Consider the following 20,047-nt stretch of genomic DNA (forward strand, 5'->3'; position numbering starts at 1 on the left):
CAAGGTAACGAGTGATTCACATCCAGTCGTCTTTATTGGATTTGATTTCTCCATGACGACGACACTTTGCCATCAAAGCACTCACACAGCCTAGTAATGAATGATGCTGCTCAATGTGCTCATGTTGGGGAGAAGCAGCAGAAAGACAGACAGACAGCCTGCTGCTGCTGCCGCTGAATGCTGCTGCACTCGCTGTGGGTCATTGTGACCACTGACCACAGTGTGAGTTATTTTACTTGTTAAAAGCACCATTTTATTATAAAGACATGACATTAATATGGGTGCAAAATGCAAATCTTTAATAATGCTCATATCTCAATAATTAAAAATAGGCCTATATTTAATAGAATAACCGAATTTTATTTTCAAACCGAATAGTGGGATCAGCCCTGTTTAGTCGGATATCCGAATAACCGCACACATCCCTACAGACTAGTAGGTATTGACTGTTCAAGTGGTTAAATATATGAAAATACCGGTACACATTAATCCAACCTACACAGACGATAGTGCTGTCAAGTCTAAACTGTATAAGAAATAATCCATGTTATGTACATTTTTAATCTGCAACACAATTTTATACGATATGTAGTGGGGGGTTTTATACGATATGCATCCCCTGCTTCATCTCTCTCAGAGCTTAGGGGTCCTTGGCCTGAAAACGCCTTGCAATTCCAACCTCGGCATCCTTCTACCGATATACTCACTGCTGTCCGTCCTCTGTACATGTCCATGTCCATGTCCAAACCACCTCAGTCTGGCCTCTCTGGCTTTAGCTCCAAAACATCTATGATCCTATCCTATCCAACCGTGTTACTCCCAGAGAGAACCTGAACATTTTAGTGCATGATCGATACAATTGAGCATTTGTTAGGTTTGTTGTCATCATATAATTGGTTAGTTTGAATATAATTCAAACTAACCATTTCAAATGCAATTGATCAGAATCATCTTTATCGTCACAGGTTTACAGGGGTAAAACACGTTTGTTTTTCTGCAAACACCATTGTTTTTTCCATAAAAAAAGAGAAAAAGAAGAGGGGAGGAGATCAATCAAAGAAACAAGCACACACATTATCTACATATTTACACATACAGTAGTACTCCATGTCTTTATCTAGATTTGACAAAGTCATTAAAATATTTTTGTTGGCCTGGTAGCAAACTGGTGCCGTCAACGTTCTACAGTATCATGTCTGATTGGCTGTTGCTAGGCTACAGGTATATTAAAGGTAATTACTTTAACTAAGGTGTTAGCGATTGATGAGTTTGATAATGGAACGTAATAAAGAACAAAATTATGGTTACAAAAAAAAAAAAGGCTATATTTACCTATCCCTGAGGGGAAATTACTTTTCTTCTTTTGACCCAGCCGGCACACTGCTCAGAACGAGTGCACAGGGGTGCGTTTTTTTGGGGGGGTCAAATTGTCTCGCTTAGGGACAATTCCACACGAAAGCATTGGGAGGAGGCGTTGATCGGAGCCGGGGACCTCTCTGATTCCCAGACGGCCGCTCTGAGTCACCCTTAAAACATTAATTATGTACATGGACTTTACTCTGAGTTCTCTGAGCCCACACAGACAACACGATATGTTCACCCAAGTCAAGAACTCAGTCAGTAGTGCTGTCCCCTCACAGCTAAAAGGTCCTGGGTTCGATTCCCGCCGGGGACTCTGTGGGCACTGGGGGCGTGTTCTCTCCTCCATGTCATCAGTGCCCATACCCTAGGTGGGGTTGGCAAAAGGGACTTTCTTTGTGACGTTTGCATGTTCTCCCCGAGTCCCTTCCCATGACCCCTAGGATAGATACCCTCACAAAAAAACATGCAGTAATCCTGGTCTCTATACTGCCTCCCCCTGGCCAGATGGGGCGCCTGATGGAGGGGAGAGGAACTGGTTGGAATAACTTGTTCCTTACATGTGCTACGCTTACTTTAGTTTAGACAATTGACACCGGGTGAAACAAATAGGTTACAGAAAGCGGGATAAAAATGTAGAAATAAAAAAAGGACTTTGGAGTGCTAGCGCTGTCTTTTCTTGTTTGAGTGGAGTCTCATTTTGTTTCTAATTGTTTGTTTCTCTGTTGCAAATACACTGTGCCAGAGAAATTATGATTGTCAGTCAGTGTTGTACCCGAACGTGTTCAATGGACGATCGTTCACGGAATCGTTCATATTTTGGGCGAACGTGAACGGACCGCTCTTTATTTCTGCTTGATGAAGTGGTTGTTGACGCGCTCATTCTGGCCGTTCATGAACGCCGCTCTTTTGCTCATTCGTGCTGTGCCTGCGGTCGCCTCGTCTTTATATTCACTTTGTATGTAATTGCGCCGCTCAAACGCATCTTGGCTTAACAGTAAATGTTTATTTAGCGCCGGCCAGTGCTGCGTGCACAGTACATAGCCTCCTTCTCCTCCTCGTCCAACAGTAACACACATCTTCCAGTTCCAAGTAAAGGCTGACTTAGAATTTGTCGTACGACGTGCTGCATGATGAAAATAGCAGATAGCTCACAACGCGTCGCTTCCGTGACACGTTGTGAGCTTGTAGCTATTTTCTGCAAATGGAAACTTGCAGGATGTGGGATATTTTCGAAACGTTTGCCTTCACAATTAAAGTGGGCACATATTTAAACATTGTGGGCACCTCAAAGGAATTGGATGAAATAATTTTGACAAATTATAGCTCGCAGCAACGTATTGGGAAAAAAAAGGAAAAGTGGGGGGTGGCTGAATTATGAACGATGAACTGAAATAGTTCATTTCAAAAATGGTGAACTGAACTTTGAACTAGTTCCAACACTGTTGTCAGTGCTCCGTCAGTCAGCACCTCACAATGTGACTTTCTGTGTGTCATGCCTCTTCACCATAATACAGCAAAGACAAGCATTTATGTTTTGGTTAAAGCTGCACTATGTAACTTTGGACTTCGACCAGATTTGAACCCATGCAGTGTCCTGCACAAGTGCTGACATTACCATTGAGCTAATAGAGCCTGCCTGCTTGCATAGAGGATAGATAGAATCTTTCACGTCAAAATTCCTATCAGATCCTGTGACTCTAGTTGAGACATGACCTTTGACATGACCTAAATGTCTCAATAAAAGAGCTTGGAGACAAAATACAACCACCCCTATTGTCTAACGTTATATTGTAGGATCATGCTCTACCATAGAGATTGTATAATTTGTATGTATAACATACTCAGATTGAATAAGTTACATTGTACCAGTAAGACGCCTAAGGGCGACAAGCGACCTCGCCCTAAAGTTCGAGGTTGCGCCATGTCTTGGCCATCTGGCCAGTGATGTATATCGGACCAGTTACCCATATATGGAGATCCATGTACTGTATATGGAGATATGCTGTGAGACCCCAAACATGCTTAAGCCTCATTCACACTACAGATATATAGTTGAACGTTTAGCTTGGTAATTCAATGTAATCTCAATGGAAACCAGCTTTAAAGCTTTCAAAGCTTCGTTCTCAGGGTCTCCTGCATCTTTAAAGCTGGTTTCCATTGAGATTACATTGAATTACCAAGCAAAACGTTCAACTATATATCTGTAGTGTGAATGAGGCATAACTCAGTTATTCGTTATGTGAAAGTCCTATGACGTCTATGACATCTGACATCATACATACAATCCCTTTTATGCCCCTATATGGAGATCCCTGTCTGTAGAACCAGCCACACAGATATGGGCTGTATTGGCCATGTATGGATTATGTTAGTGTGGCATGTTAGACATGGGCTTAATATTGATGACATCAGGGATCTCCATATATGGGCATAAATGGGATTCTGTTACTGTGGTTCCCCTGACATAACATTTTATTCATAAAAAACAATGTTACATACTGTAGTGCCGCTTTAAATTGTTAATGACAGTTTTTACAGCACTCCTGAAATTATGTTAAATGCTTTTTTAATGTAATTGATTAATTTTATTAGTAGTTTTGAATTTTAAGCATGGCGCTTTTGTAACATACCTTGCATCTTTGCAAAAGAGACAGTGTGTCTCAAAGTATTTTTGCCTGGTGAAATAAAGGTCATTATGATAATGACTTGACATCCATAAACTGTAGGTGTGGGTTGCATCAACATGTCCTGGAAACATCCTGGAAACGGATCGAAAAGTGTGACCCCTGCATACTGAGATATGATTATAATTTATGAGGTATCACAATACGTGAATATACACAGTCAGGATCTCACAGGATCAAATGGAAGGATATTTATAAGAAGCTATACAGGCTTCAATGTTGGATGATTGGTTAAGGCCCCTGGCAACAGTATTCAAGGTGGCATATCCTAAGCCTCCCTTTAGAGGCACAGTGAATGTGCAATGTATCACCTTCTTTATGTGTGCTGGCAGGATGCTTTCAAAGCCAGGGTAATAGAGCAGGGGTTTGAGGATCTCAACCTTTGGGTTGAGATCCCCATTTATTTATTTATTTATTTATTTATTTTTTTTGGGGGGGGGGGGGGGGGAGTAAGGAAGAAGCCCAATTTCTTTCCGATAATGCTGGTCATTAGTTGTATATGTTAAAGGAGTAGTTCACCCCCAAAATGACTTTTTTTCTATTGATTACTCACGCCATGGAGTCTTGAGTTCAGTTATATTTTTTTTGTTTTTTGTCGCATTCCTTAGACATTTGATTTGAAACATTTGATTACAATAAATGTACCCCCTTTGATTCCGCATGGGGACCCAAATGCTTTTGGGTCCCCATCTGGAATCAATGGGGGTAAATTGACTATAATCAAGATTCTGTCTAAGGAATGCAACAAATACCAAAAAAACATATATTACTGAACTCAAGTCTCCATGGCGTGAGTAATCGAAAAAAAAAAAGTCATTTTGGAATATATGAATATATATAATTAAACATACATTTTTCAAAGCCAATAGATTTGACAAAGTCATTACGATTCAGGTTAAGTTTTGGTTCCATGTGTCCTTATGTGCGGTGTTGTTTGTATTGTAGACTGTAGTGACTTGATTGATTGATTGATTGATTGATTGATTGATTGATTGAATACTTTATTACCGGTAGTCCGAAATGTAAACAGCAAGAGGTACAGTCATAACACATAAAAGTCCAGGGGACTTGTTTCCATTGAGGTCATATGTATTCAATTCATCAACATATAGCCTAAAAATAACACCAAAATACATCAACATCATATATCAAAAAGGTAAAAAAGAAGAAAACCTGTAGGCAGTGAAAGCCATCACCTTTCTATGGGAGAAGTGAGTTTACCTCCCCTTTTGGCCTCCTAAAAGATGAAATGTCAGGCCTGTTTTGAAGGAAGCCAGTGATCCACATGCTTTAAGGGATGGGGTCAGGGCATTCCACACTTTGGTGGCAGTGCAGTAGAAAAATATTTACCGAAGTTTGTTCAGTATACTATATGCCCTTACTGGTCCTCTCGTTTCCTCAGTGGTGTAAAGTAACTAAGTACATTTACTCAAGTACTGTACTTTTCTGTACTTTCTGTCTGTTCCATTACACCTCAGAGGCAAATATTGTACTTTTACCACACAATTTATTTTGAAAATTTTAGTTACTAGTTCCTTACTGTAGTGTAGATTTTGATTATTAGATGTTGTTATTACAAAACATACATTAAGCACTTCAGCTCTATATACATTTTGGCCATTCGAAAATAGCCGATCTACAAGATCTAAAGCTCAAAATGTGTCGCATCGCAACGCATTGCGAGCTTGTAGATCAGCTATTTTACTTTTACTCAAATACATTTCGAATGCCTGACTTTTACTTGTAACAGAGTATATCTACATTGCACTATTGATACTTTTACTTTTACTGTTTCCACCGCTGCGTTTTTACTCTAAAGGCTCAACATGAAGACACGCTCTCCCTTTCTTCTTTATGTACATATCAGCTTGATCAGTGACAAGTGGGCACGTGTAAACTCAAAGCCCCCTTTAATTTTCTGTGATTTATTAGGCTATACCTCCGTCTCGCTCGCGACGGGCCGCGGTGCTCCGCCGCTCCTGCTGCCTCGGTTAATGTCACTCGCAGAGAATTGATGCCTCCATCCGTGTCATTCCTCTCTCTGTCTCCCTTACCCGAGCCATTAGAGATCCCCCCCCCCCCTCCCCTCCCACTAAGAAACCTCCAGGAGCGGTCGCCCTGCATCAGAGCCACACTAATGAAAGGCCTTATACATTACAAAGTGGTTGATTTAAGGATGATTTGCTGTCCTCTTCTTCTTCTCTCCCCTTGCCAGCCATGGGTCGAAAAAAGAGGGGAAAAAAAGATCTTCTCTCAGAGTCAGAGACAAGCTCAGGAAAGCCACCTGCATCTATTCAAAAGGACATCAAAGGGGTTTCAAACGCTGCATAGCATTCATGGGAGGAGGAGGAGGAGGCAGGGGGATCATCTGAGATACATCTCGGATGTGTAATAATGTCTCGGCTGCCGCAGATGGCACGAGAGCGAGGATCGAGAATGGTTATTATGATCTGGGGGCGGGGGAGAGGCAGGGGCACGCGTCACGGCGTCGCGGGAGAGGAGGCTTTGCGAAGCCTTCGCTCAGTCTCTTCGGTCAGACGTGGTTGCACCTCTTCAAAACCAGCCGCAATTCCATCTGAAACATCAGTTTTCTCTAAACGCTCCCGCGGATTGGAAAAACAAATTGCCGTCGCCCATGATACCAATGACCTTTGCGTGGCTCGATATCTGCGCCGCTCCGCGTTGAATACGCTCTCCCCGTGTACACTACCACGTGTCGGCGGGGAAGATAAAAGCATGTCCTTTATATGATAGGGTTCTCCCTTGATGAAAGTGCAAGTGTTTCCATTTTGTTGAGATAGAGTAAAATATTCATGAGTTTTTCACTCAAGCTGCCAGTTTTAATAATTGGCGGATTCCCATCATTTGCCACCTACGGCATGCTCCCCACTACCTGACAGCTTGTAACCAGCAACATTTGATCAAGGCAGACAACTGATAAACCATGTTGCCGCCATACTGATGGCGCGGTGGCTTTTTGGAGGCTTTTATTTTGTTTACTTTGTTTAGCTTTTATTCATCAATTTGTGTCTTGATCCTTTTGCGTTGAGCTGTGGGACATGTGATCATTTAGCGTGAAGTGCTTTTAGAAATCTCTCGAGATCGCGGGCATGAGTTGTTCTGGCATGGCTGAGGGTAATTTTATTTATGTTGCTTTACAAAGGACTCTGGAAAAACAGCTTGATCTGAATGTGTAAGAACGCTGCAGTAAGAGACAATTTGATGGTGATCATTTTGCAGGCCATATGGCAGGGCTGGTGTGTGATATGCTTCTGTTTGTACAGTATACCAGGGGTCCTCAACGTTTTCAGGCCAAGGTCCCCTTAGTTGAGAGAGAGATGAAGCAGGGACCCCCACAACCTTCATAGATTCCATATAGTTTCATTGTTTGACAGCACAATCATCAGTGTATTTTGGATTCATGTCAATTTGTGTTTACTTATATTTAACCAACTGTCAACACTTAATAAACTTGACCTTTCACTCTGTACTTGGTCTGCTCTTTTTCCCCTCTACACCAAAGCTCTTGGCCAAAAATAGCCAATCTACAAGCTCACAAAGCTTGTAGATCTGCTATTTGTGGCTAAAGTTCTCAGAATATGGACGCTAGGGTTCAAGTGGTTAATATAAAAAAGGAGGAAAAAAAGTTTAGCCAATAAAGGTTATTTATTGACCATGTTCACCCCGGCGTTAATCATCGCTATTGTTGTAAAGACGCAATGGTTAGCACTAAACTCCGAGCAGTGAGCTGTGTCAACAGTAGCATAATGCTCCTCTAGACTCACTCAGTATATTCACAAACATAATAAATACAATACAGAATGAATTTAATGCTGTCGGAAAATTATTTTTTTCAATAAAAAATAGCAGAGCTCACAGCGCCGCACAAAGTGACGTGCTGTGAGCCTGTACTCTACATCTGCTATTTTTGAGCACCACTTTTCTAAACCACTGTTCTAAATGAGGAGAGAGGACCGGGGAGAGAGACACGATATAGGCCTAGTAGCGAAATCTAAGATGACACAAATGCTTCCCGTGGTTTAATGGCTTAATGCAGTTTGGGTCTTTCATATAGCTCTACGAGTTAATGGATTGTTACATACATGCATATTCAGAGAGCAGATTCATATCACGCAGATGTTCGTTAATGCGATTCGACTGTATTGTTTTCATACAGTTGTCGGCGGTGCCAAGGAGTAACGGGAGAAGACAGCTAGTTCTTTCCCTCTGAAGTTTTAGACGGGTAAAAGAAAAGTGGGCAGAGCAAACCTACAGCACTTGTTTGATATGATTATGTGTTTTGCATCGCCTATAGCGGCCCGTGGACAATTTGCATCGCAAGTCATTTTCCGCACCTTGAATGATAAAACAGCAACGCCTTGACTGCACGATCGTTCATTTTTGATCAGCATCTGTAGATGCAAGCCGTGTAGTGATGACATGTTCAGCCAGTTATTTGTGGATTAAAGTTGTCAGTCGCCACGACTGATTTCAGTCATTTAGATTCCATAGAAGACAGCATGTCTTCTTTGAAAGATTGTCGCACAAATGTTGTGAGCTTTTGATCGGCTATTGTCTTTTGCTATATTAACATTATTTGAAGTGGTCAAACTAGCGATAGAATACTATACATGTTTAGAAGTATCTTCCATAAACATAAATGGTTTCAGAAAAATGCCATAAAAGCAAAGCCTCAATCTGTGATCTCTTCAACTGGTTTGCTGTATGTAGAACAGCAGCAACATTTAAGGTTTAGAATGAATGACAATAGAGGGTATGCGCGTGACATCACTGTTGCTGGAAGTTATGTGGGAACACGCCTACTGAGTGGCAAAAAACTCATTTCTGCCATTGACAGCCCATACATCCAAACAGAAAAATCCTATCTGATTGTATTAAGCAAAGTTAACTCACCAACATTGTGGCTGTACTGAAAGCTTGAATTATCCTCTTTCTATCTGCAAAGTTTTTGTTTCATAAATATCCACCATAGGCATGTTATGAGCTACTTTCTGTCAAGACATTCTGTGCAGGTTTTTATTTTTCCAAGTGTTAGAGTTTGGAAGCACTCGTTTTCAACAACACAACATCCTGCTGCCTCCTGCATTATGTGCAATTTAGAAACAGGTGGTATACACTATACAGGACTGTTGAGTGATTTGCAACTAGCACTTCCAAACTCCAATGCTGCATGCTGCTCAATGTTTTGCCACTCAGTCTAGATTAGGGGGGCGGTTCCCAGTAGACGTGCATACCCTCTATACCTAACCCTAACCCTAAACAGCGTCATCATTTCAGTCATGAGATTGTATTTTTGCTTTATCCCATGGGCATTGCAGGTGGTGATACTGTTGTACAGGGACGTGCAGAGAATGTTAGAAGGGGCCTTTTGGTTAAAACATTGAAAATAGCAGACCTCCAAGCTCACAACGCGTTGCGCTGCGATGCATTGTGAGCTTGGAGGTCGTCTATTTTTGATACTTGATTTCTACACATTTCTTGATTTCAACCTAAGATTCAAGTTCAGGAGAGTTTGGACAAGGCAATTCTCTTGAATGCTGCCTTCAGTTATGGCATGGAAAGAGGGCGTTTGCATTTCTTTCACTGCATTCACGGTCTGGAGAGGGCACTTTTTACAGACTAATGAAAGGGCAGGGGCTCAAGGCCCCTTTTATATCTATGTGTGCACATGCCTGCTGTTGTACTGTACTTCGAGCTGCGTTGTGGTTAAAGTAATAAGATAACACAAATATGTCGGCCAAATACTACAGTAGTACCATGATCCAATTTAGAACAAAGATGGGAAAGTTCTCCTTCTTTCTGCCACCAAAATGTGGAATGCCCTGACACACCATCCATTAAAAGACTGTGTAACACTGGTTTCTTTCAAAATATTGGCCTGAAAAACATCTATCAGGAGACCGAAAGGGGAGGTAAATTTAATGATTAAAGAAAGTATTGACATTTAAATGAAGGTTATTATTAACTTAACTTGCCAGTAGTAGAGAAAACAGGTCAGCGATATCCTTCCCAGAGAAAGTGGTTCCTTCCCGTGCCGTCATAAGTACTTACAGTACAATTCCTGAAAAAGAAAATCTCATCTCTAAAAGGCTGCCATGCTTCTTGCCAAATAAGCACTTTGCTTGAAGTGATAAGTGATGTTAAACCATAGCCAACAATATAAAACAAATCTGGCCATAAATCAAAACGCCGGGTGATTTTCCACGATTTTACTCACACCGTTGCTCAGTGTAACTAACTGCACAGGGGTTTTTTTGGCGATGGATTTAGGCTATCGTGCGTGTTAATCCACTCTGGAGTGGAACTTGACACAAACTTCCACGTCGGTGATTTGATGACTGAATACAGTAGCTTCATATGGACAAGGAAGAGCAACAGCTATATTACGTAGTGATAGTCAATCAGCCTTCGAAGGTGGGATGAAGGTCACCATTCATGTGTGCGTGCGCGTGTGTGTGTGTGTGTGTGTGTGTGTGTGTGTGTGTGTGTGTGTGTGTGTGTGTGTGTGTGTGTGTGTGTGTGTGTGTGTGTGTGTGTGTGTGTGTGTGTGTGTGTGTGTGTGGGCAATTGATGTCCCCAGGTGATCCAGACCATCAGTGCGGTGGACAAGGATGAACCTCCCAGCGGACATCGCTTCTACTTCGCCCTGGCCTCGTCTGTAGCCGGAAACATGAACTTCACACTAAGAGACAACAAGGGTGAGAGCACTTATATTGGCTTGATAAACTTTTTTTTTTAACCTCTTTTACCTATTTGTCTTCCTGTCTTCCTGCTTTTTTGTTGTTTTGAATGAATGAATGAATGTATGAATGAATGAATGAATGAATAAATGAATGAATAGTTACGTTTATTTTGGCACTCATTGATGTTTCATGTTTTGTGTGTTATCATTTTCATGCTGTGCAGCACCTTGGTCGGCCTTTGGTCATGTGCTTTATGAATGAAATCGACTTGACTTGATATTGTGTAAAACAAACAAAATATGGTTAATGCAGTTAAAATGATTGTTACCCTACAGTATATTCAGGGGTGTCGCACCACTCTTGTAGATCTGCTATTTTTGAAAAATTGTGAAAATGTGTTTAAGTCTTTGAATATTTCAAATAAGGTTTTTTGAAAAACGGTAGGTTCCGTACGGAACCATTGTTTACTTAGATATGGAAGGATGACCTCCCACTTGGGTAATGACGCCCCCTGGCGATCATTCAGAGAAACTACTTCAGCTCCCGTACTAACGTAGGTAGGAAGGGCCTGTCACTCAAACCGGAGTGACCCGCCTCCAGGCTATATAAGCCCCCGGAGGCGGAAGTAACATCCTCTTAATACCACTCTCTGCCACATTCAGTGAAACAGAGGGGCATTACGTGGGAGGTCATCCTTCCATATCTAAGTAAACAATGGTTCCGTACGGAACCTACCGTTTACTGTCAATATTCCAGGATGACCTCCCACTTGGGATTCTTAAACTCCCCTCTAAGCCACAACCTACTCTCATACCCCCACACACCCCTCATACGGGTGAGCACAGCCCAAACGGGCGTGACCCATCACCCAGAAGGTCCCAGGCCCACCGGACCTGGGTGTGAAGGCATGAGAAAATAAAGAGAGACCCTGACAGACCGAAGTCCGCCTCATTCAACTAAATGAAAAGGACAAGTCCGCCTTATAAGTAAGACACACTATATAAGGAAAACACAGGGTCCCCCCAAAATACCCCAGGTGGCTACATGCCCACCTGTGGGAGGGGAAGATCCGACTCCTCTATGACGTAGAGGAGGCAACTGCACCCAGAACCGAATGCGCTAGCGAAGAGGATTCGATATCCAGGTGATAGTAGGCTGCAAAGGTAGAAGGCGAAGACCAATTCGCCGAAACACAAATCTCCTGAACGGAGACTCCCTTTGCCAGTGCCCACGAAGTAGCCACACCCCTAGTGCTATGGGCTTTAAGTGCCGCCGGCACTTCCACACCCGCACTAGAGTAAGCCAGCCTAATAGCATCCACAATCCACCTCGAAAGAGTGGGTCTAGACACCGGCTTTCTGACAAGAACATTGCCCATTTCTACAAAGAGCTGAGAAGAAGCTCTAGAACCAGCAGTCCTGTCACAGTAGGCCTTCAATGCCCTGACAGGACAAAGGCAATTCAGCCGTTCATCCTCCACCGAGACAAACGGAGGAGGATGAAAAGCCAGAAGAACAACAGGCTCCTTAGGAACCACCATGTTCTTAGGAACAAACTTAAGATGAGGCTTGAGCAACACCTTGAGATCATTGTTCATAAACTGCATGCACTCCGCAGACACCGAGAGAGCTTGCAGGTCACCAACTCTTTTAGCCGTGGCCAAAGCCAGCAAAAGAGCCGTCTTGAAACTCAAAAGTTTCAAAGGCATCCCTACAAGTGGCTCAAAGGGAGCCCGACATAGGCCCCCTAGAACCACCTGCAGATCCCAAACTGGGAACAAAGACCTAGTCACCGGCCTCAAACGTTCAACTCCTTGCATGAACTTGATGACCTCCGGGACTTTAGAAGGTGCCTTGCCCGCCACCCCCAGGTGACAGGCATTAATAGCCGCCAAATACCCCCTAAGGGTAGAAAATGCTAGACCACTTCTCAAGCGGTTCTGCATAAATTCCAGAATTTCCTGGGCTGACGCCACATGAGCCACCACAGGTGGAACACGCGACTCACACCAGTCCTCAAAGGCATTCCACCTTCCATCATAAGACGCCCTCGTAGAGGGCGCCTTAGCACTCTGAATGGTATCAACCACTTCAGAAGAAAAACCGGCTGCCAGCAGGTTTAACCTTTCACGTGCCAAACCCACAGGTCTAGGACCTGCAGGTCTTGGTGGAAGATCTCCCCCCTGGCCTGACTCAACAGGTCCCTGCACTGAGGCAGCTGCCAACCCGGTTCGCAAAGGAGAGGGGCGATCGCCGATCTCCACGTGCCCTTGTAGGGAGCCACCAGGAGCATCTCCAGACCGAACCTCCTGACTCTCTCCAGAGTGGGTCGGATTAAGTCGAAGGGGGGAAACGCGTACAGTAGACCTCTCGGCCACGTGTGCGCTAAGGCGTCCAACCCCAAGGGGGGACTGCCCTTCACCGCGAAGAACAACGGACACTTCGTATTCTCCGCTGACGCAAACAGGTCCGCCACTGGCTGACCAAACTTGCGAAAAATTTGGCTCACCACCCTGGGGTGGAGAGACCAATCCTCGTAGCGAGGACCTCCCCTGGACAGGAGATCTGCTCCGCTGTTGAGGAGACCTGGGACGTGTGAGGCCCTGATCGACTTGAGGCGCGACAAGCACCAAACCGTCAATTCTCGAGCCAGACGGTCCAGTGGCAACGACGACAGGCCCCCCTGTTTGTTGACATAAAACATGGCCGTCGTATTGTCTGTCCTGACCAGGACGTGACAATGCAAAATCCAAGGCTCGAAATGCTTGAGCGCCAGGAGTATAGCCATCAACTCCAAATAGTTGATGTGACGACCCCTCATCTCCAGAGGCCAAAGCCCCTGCGCTGTGCGCCCCTCGAAAGTGGCTCCCCATCCACTGAGACTGGCGTCTGTCGTGATCGACTTGTGGGAAACCACCTCGCCAATCGAGACTCCGCTGGTGAGGAACCCCTCCACCAGCCACGGAGACAGGGCGATCGCGCAGGAAGGGGAAACCGTAACCTTCTTGTACTTCAAGGAGGGCGGGATCCCGAGGGATAACATCCATCTTTGAAAAGGTCTCATATGAAACCTGCCCAAACGCAACAGATGTACTGCGGAAGCCATCATTCCCGTCAGTACCATGCAACTCCTGTAAGTGACCTCCTGGCCCACTTGAAAGGAGTCGAGACATTCCCGAAACCTGTCCACCCTCTCCTCTGAGAGACGGGCCGACATGTCGGATGAGTCCAGAAGGACCCCAATGAATGTAAGACGACTTGCTGGAGTCAGCATGCTCTTGCCGTGGTTGACTATGAAACCTAATGCCTTCAGGTGAGCCAAAACCACTTGTGTGTGACGCGCCACTTCGTGGGCGGAGCTCGCTGAAATCATCCAATCGTCGATGTACGTCGCCAACCTGACGCCCTGCTGTCTCAGCGGGGCGATGGCTGCTTCGGTCACTTTCACGAAAACCCTCGGGCTCAGTGACAGACCGAAAGGGAGTACTGTATACTCGTACAGGCGACCCTCGAAGGCGAACCGAAGGAATTTCCTGTGTGGGGGATAAATCTGGACGTGCTGATAAGCATCCTTCAGATCCACTGAACAGTGGAAATCCCCTTGCCTGACCGACCGTAACATGGTGGGTACTGTTAGCATCCTGAAAACGTATTTCTTCAGGTACACGTTTAGTGCCTTTAGGTCCAGGATGGGACGTAGCCCCCCCCCCCTTTTTGGGCACCAGGAAATAACGGCTCCAAAATCCCATGCGGGATTGGGTCCTGTCCAGCTCCACTATAGCACCCTTGCTTAGCAATGAGCTGATCTCTTCTCTCAAAAGACTTGCTTTTAAACCACGTGCTCTGGTATGAATAACCCTGCTCGAAAGCGGGGGTATATCTGCGAACTGTAACCTGTAACCCCTGGTTATCGTTCGAAATACCCAATGGCTCGGGTTGCATAACTTCCACTGGCGCGCACAGCGTGCTAGCGTGTTTTGAGCGAGAGAAACCCCACCACTGTGCTTCCGTGACGGCGGAGCTTTTTGGCGGCCGGACCGGAAGTGGGGAACCTGCGTATCCGTATCCGGAACGACCGGATGCGGAGCGCAAGGGTTCAATAGGCCGCATGGCGGAAACACCTTCTGGTTGTACCGCTTGACTAGCGGAGCTATTTTGCGGCGGGACCGGAAGTGGGGAACCTGCGTATCCGTATCCGGGACACCCGGATGCGGAGCGCAGGGGTTCAATAGGCCGCAAGGTGGGAACACCTTCCGATTGTACCGCTTGACTAGCGGAGCTCTTTTGCGGCCGGACCGGAAGCGGGGAGCTAGCGAATCCGTATCCGGTGAAACCGGAAGCGTTCGGTTTTGGCTCGATAGAGCGACAGGAAGAGCAAAGCGATTCGACTGATAAACAGACTCGCCCACAACTAAAGCATTCTCCCCTGACAGGAGAGGAACTTTTACGTTTAATACCTGCTCTAAGGCCTTTATGCTTGTCCCTTGACCCGGGCTCATAGTAGGCCGACAGAATTTCTGACTCAAGGTTAAATTCATAGCATCGCTCACGCGAGGGAAAATCCACTCGCGCGCATGAGGAACCATATAATTGTTTGACGTTAACATTACTGGTTGCTGATAAAACCTCTGACTGATTAAAGAGTCCTGACGGGACTCCATCATTCTTACAGGAGGCATGCATAAAGGATTCATATTGTCGACGCGAGGGATATTCCACTCGCGCGCTTGAGGAACCACATAATTGTTTGACATTAACATTACTGGTTTCTGATAAAACCTGTGATTGATTATCGAGTCCTGACAGGACTTCATCATTACTACAGGAGGCATGCACGATGGGGTCGTCTGTGCTAGTGCGAGAGAGTTGGACAGAGACAGACTTTGTTCTTTCAACATGTTTATTGTCGACACAGGAGGCATCAAAATTAACATTTTCATTTCCCCGACACGGGGTACCGAAAAACGCCCTCGTTTGGGGGGAGGGGGACCGAGAGACACCTCGGACCCCCGCCCCAGCACAATTCCCCTCTTCAGAGTGTCATTTGCGCTGTCCCCTACCGCGGCCACCGCGGTATGAAGACTGCTGCCTGCCATCCTTGGACGGGCGGCGCGGCTGAGCGCGCTCGGGAACCACAGCCTTGCTGCGGGGCCTGTCAGGCGCCCTGGCTGCAGAGGCTCCCCTGGAGGAAGACGAGTGCTTCTTAAAAGAAGCAGAGCGGCCCCTTTCCTTGGCACGGGAGGAGCGGGACGTCCTCCTAGCTTGCTGCGGTTCATCCTGTGGCACTGTGGTGGACTCGACGATGTCCTTAGCCGCCTTGAAGAAGGTAACTCTACCCTGCAGCAGCTCCAAGCCCCCACCCATGAGGGTGGTGGGACTGTTCTCCATGTTTATGAGAGACTTGTACATCTCCCCGCGAGGACCTAGAGGCTTCTCGCCCACGTCCCTCTTAGGCTCGAGGTCGACATAGTCGAGCCAGCGGGCTCTCTCAGACTGGAGGTTGTAGTCCATGGACCTGCCCATCCACTTAACCGCATGCCAATTGACCTTCAGCATGATGTCAAATAGAGTGTTCAGTTCAGCTGTGTGCTCCCCCGTGGGCAGACCTTTGACCAGGTCCTTGGTGGAAGCGAGCAAGAGCTGGATCAGATTTAGGTCCTTAGCGGCCAGAGCAGCGGACCGGTAGGCGTTACGAGCCCTGTCCGACTGTAGCTTGTCCTCCAGGACAGTGAACCCCGGCGGGTTGGTGCCGACGGGGCCAACAAACGGCCCGTTTTTAGCCGTGCCTACATCTTTGTACTGGGGTCTGACAGAACTCAGGAAAGATTGTGCCAACAGGTGGTCCAGGTTAGGGCAGGTGGACATGCCTGCCTCCGCACCGCCCACCAAATCCAACACAGAAAAAGGCAGCTTCCTGGGGTCTTTATGTGTCTTCCATGAGGAATGGAGGGCCTTGGTGAAACCTTTCACCAGCGGCAGCCTGGAGAGGACATACGGGGCGGGAACCGAAGGCTCCTGCCCGGGCATTTCATCATCATCCTCGGCCTCTTCAGAGGGGAGAGGAGGTGGCAACTCCTCTCCAACTCTGGCCAGAGCTCTCATGTAGACTGTGAGATGATCCAGCATTTCTGCTGCAGAATCGACGTCCTCTGCTCCCGCTTCACTCGCTTGACTGGCGGGTGGAGGGGCAGTGGTGCCTGAGGAGGCCTGGGAGCTCCCTGCGGCGTCCAGTTGACGTGCTGGAGCCGCAGGGGCATTACCTTTCACAGTGACCGTGAGTCGAGAACCCTCGTCATCGACGGAGTCCTCCTCCTCCTCGGCCGTGTATCCAGAGTATTCAGAACCAGAACCCTCGCTCTGACAGGAGCTCAGGTCCGACTCTCGCCTGAAGGTCTGGACTGTTTTGGTGATGCTCACGTCGAGGGGGACGTCCCCGACGGTCACATCCAAGCGTTTCTTTTTGGGCACCGCGCCCGAAGGGGAAAAGGCTACCGGAGATTTCGTCTGGATGTTAGCCTTCTTGGTCGCCTTCTTAGCGGCGACTTCACCAGACCCGCCAGCTCCAGTGACAGTGGAGCTAGCTGCGGTCGGTTGCGCGGCAGGCGGTGTCTCATGTAGCACGGCGCCATCTTGACTTGGAATGGCGCGCTGGTTGCCAAGCGGATCTCCGGAAGGCAGCGCCGCACCTTGACCAACGGTGCGGTCCGCCTGGGGAAGGAAAGACTGGGCTGTGGGGTTGAGAGCAGTGGACCCACCTGGTGGAGCGCAGGCCCCGAGGCCTGCCCTGGCTAGGTAGAACCGGTGTATCAGTACATCGCGGTCGTAGGCCACGCAGCAGTCACAGAAAGGTCCTGCTCTCCCCTGAGGACTCAGTGCAGAGAAGGCGTGTGCAACGCCCATGCAGCCGACACAGAGATGGTGAAGATCCTGTCCGTCGATGAGTCCTGGACAGCCTGGACATTGCCTCGGCAGGAAGGCCAGAGGATCCATGGCGAAGCACTGTAGATAGAGTTAACCAGAAGCAGACGAGCTAACAAGCTAACGGCTAAGGCTAGGCCACGCTTGATTCGGGCAGGGCCTGAACAAGCGGTAAGCAGTGTAGCTAACGTTAACAATAGCAGACGAGCTAACAAGCTAACGGCTAAAGCTATGCCACGCTTGCTTCGGCGGAGGCCTGAACAAGCAGTAATAATCCTTTGTTATAAAAGGAAATAACCGTCGATTTAGGACGGAACAAGAATAAGTATTCTTAAGTACGGGTTAATTCAACACTCGCCAGTGGGCGACTCCAATGCCACCGCTTTAGGCTAATGCGCGAAGAATAATAATACAAGGCTGAGTTTCAACTTATCTGAATGTGATATCGCAGAGAGTGAAAAGAGGATGTTACTTCCGCCTCCGGGGGCTTATATAGCCTGGAGGCGGGTCACTCCGGTTTGAGTGACAGGCCCTTCCTACCTACGTTAGTACGGGAGCTGAAGTAGTTTCTCTGAATGATCGCCAGGGGGCGTCATTACCCAAGTGGGAGGTCATCCTGGAATATTGACAGTAAACCTATGTTTCTATGTCAGTGGTGCTCAAACCTTTTCATATGAAGGACCCCCAAAATGATATGTATTTGGCCACGGACCCCCATTTCAAAATATTTAATTTGAGGGACCCCCCAGAAGCAAGATTTGAGTTACTAGGGCCCAAATAAATGTATTCAAAGATTTGCACACATTTTCACGACTTTTCAAAAATAGCAGATCTACAGGCTCGCAGCGCGGCACTCAGTGCCGCGCTGTGGGCTTGTATATCTGCTATTTTTCAAGTGTAAAATAATTCCAGGCTCCTCCACCTTGGGCCCTAGTAACTCAGTCCCACTCCCCCCCCCCCCCCCCCCCCCCCCCCCTTGTGACGCCCCTGACTATATCAACCAATCTTGCACCCCCTCTGTATGTACTTCCCTCGTAAGCCGCCTGCCCTTCCACTCAGGGACATGCTGGGCCCCTGATCAGCAAAAAGAGTTAGAGAGGCCCTCATTGCGCTCTAGCGCTGCTGCTACTCAAAGGTTTGTGACAAAGTGACAAGCCAGTGGGCCAATTACATGAGTTATATTTCGTCGTTGTCGGGTGGAAACCTTGTATGTCCAAAACCGTTTGTTTTGTATTTATTATTTTAAAAATGATTTAAACTAGTGAAAACAGCTGATCTACAGGCGTTGTCTGCTGTTTTCACTACTTTTGTGCGACGGCCTTGTATGATGAAGCAGGGCTTTGCTTTGCGAAAAAATCTACACATTTGAAACTTGGAGATACAAGGTTTCTCCGACAGTGACGATTTGCTTTGTTGGCCGCCCAGCCCCCAAAATGGAACGAAGGCCGACATTTTATTTTAATTTTTTTCCTAATGGCCGGCCTGGACCGGCCGGGAATGATTCCCGGCCGTTCGGGAGTTGTCCCGCTTTTCCCAATGGCCAGCACGTCCCTGGTCTTGTCCTTCCACTTAGACACTTCCAGTAGCAGTTCTTGTCCAGCGGGCCCAGCAATAAGGATTTTATAGTCTCCACTGTACAAGTCTACAAATTGTGTTGTTTTTTTATGGCAACGCTGAGGGTTGAAATGTTAGTGTGTCATACTGTGTAGCTCTGTATCCCATAAAGTGCAACACCATTATACCTTTATAAGTATGCCTGACTCTCAGATCCATGTCTGATGTGTTATTATTTATTTTGTGTCTAGGTTCATCATACAGTAGTTATCCCTGAATCAATATTTTTATCTTCTCAGTGCTGTCAATGTTAGGCTTACAAAATAGATGAAACAACATTGCATACATTTTTTATGTATCTAATAAATCTCACTCGGGAAGTAACCATATAAATATGAAAACAAAGGACTTATCGGTAACCCTGTATATTAAGGTCGGGTCTATACAGTAATGCATTATAAGCTCATATATATAATGCATTATAATGTAAATAGGCTTCATAACTCGTTATAAATGTTTTATAATAATGCATAACAACTTAAGCAAGGATTATGACATATTATGAGTCTGGAGCAACACTTAACTACCACAACTGTATAACAACAGTGTCTGTGTTATACATTGTTATAAACATTTATAGCAAGTGTTATGAAGCATTATAAGTATTATAACAATGCATTATAATTGTGATTATAATGCAGACCCGATCTCTAAGTAAATTGCTTATTATAATGCGTTATATGACCAGGACTTATAATACTTCATAAACATTGTTATAACTTTATGCAGGGACGTGCTGGGCCCCTGATTCAGCCCGGGAAAAAAA

General features: G+C 46.1%; 1 protein-coding gene across 3 annotated transcripts in view; it reads left to right on the top strand.

Annotated features, from left to right (window-relative positions):
• Positions 1 to 20,047, top strand: part of cdh7a (cadherin 7a) — a gene marked incomplete at both ends in the record, with an annotated part of 322,682 nt that overhangs the window by 263,433 nt on the left and 39,202 nt on the right. For all 3 annotated transcript variants that reach the window (XM_080752329.1, XM_080752330.1, XM_080752331.1), the window contains one exon: positions 10,648 to 10,765. In XM_080752329.1, coding sequence (XP_080608455.1) covers positions 10,648 to 10,765 — 118 coding nt within the window. The remainder of the gene's footprint in view (positions 1 to 10,647; positions 10,766 to 20,047) is intronic.

The sequence above is a fragment of the Nannobrachium achirus genome (genome assembly GCF_963921795.1).
Source record: "Nannobrachium achirus genome assembly, chromosome: 21".
Classification (NCBI taxonomy): domain Eukaryota; kingdom Metazoa; phylum Chordata; class Actinopteri; order Myctophiformes; family Myctophidae; genus Nannobrachium; species Nannobrachium achirus.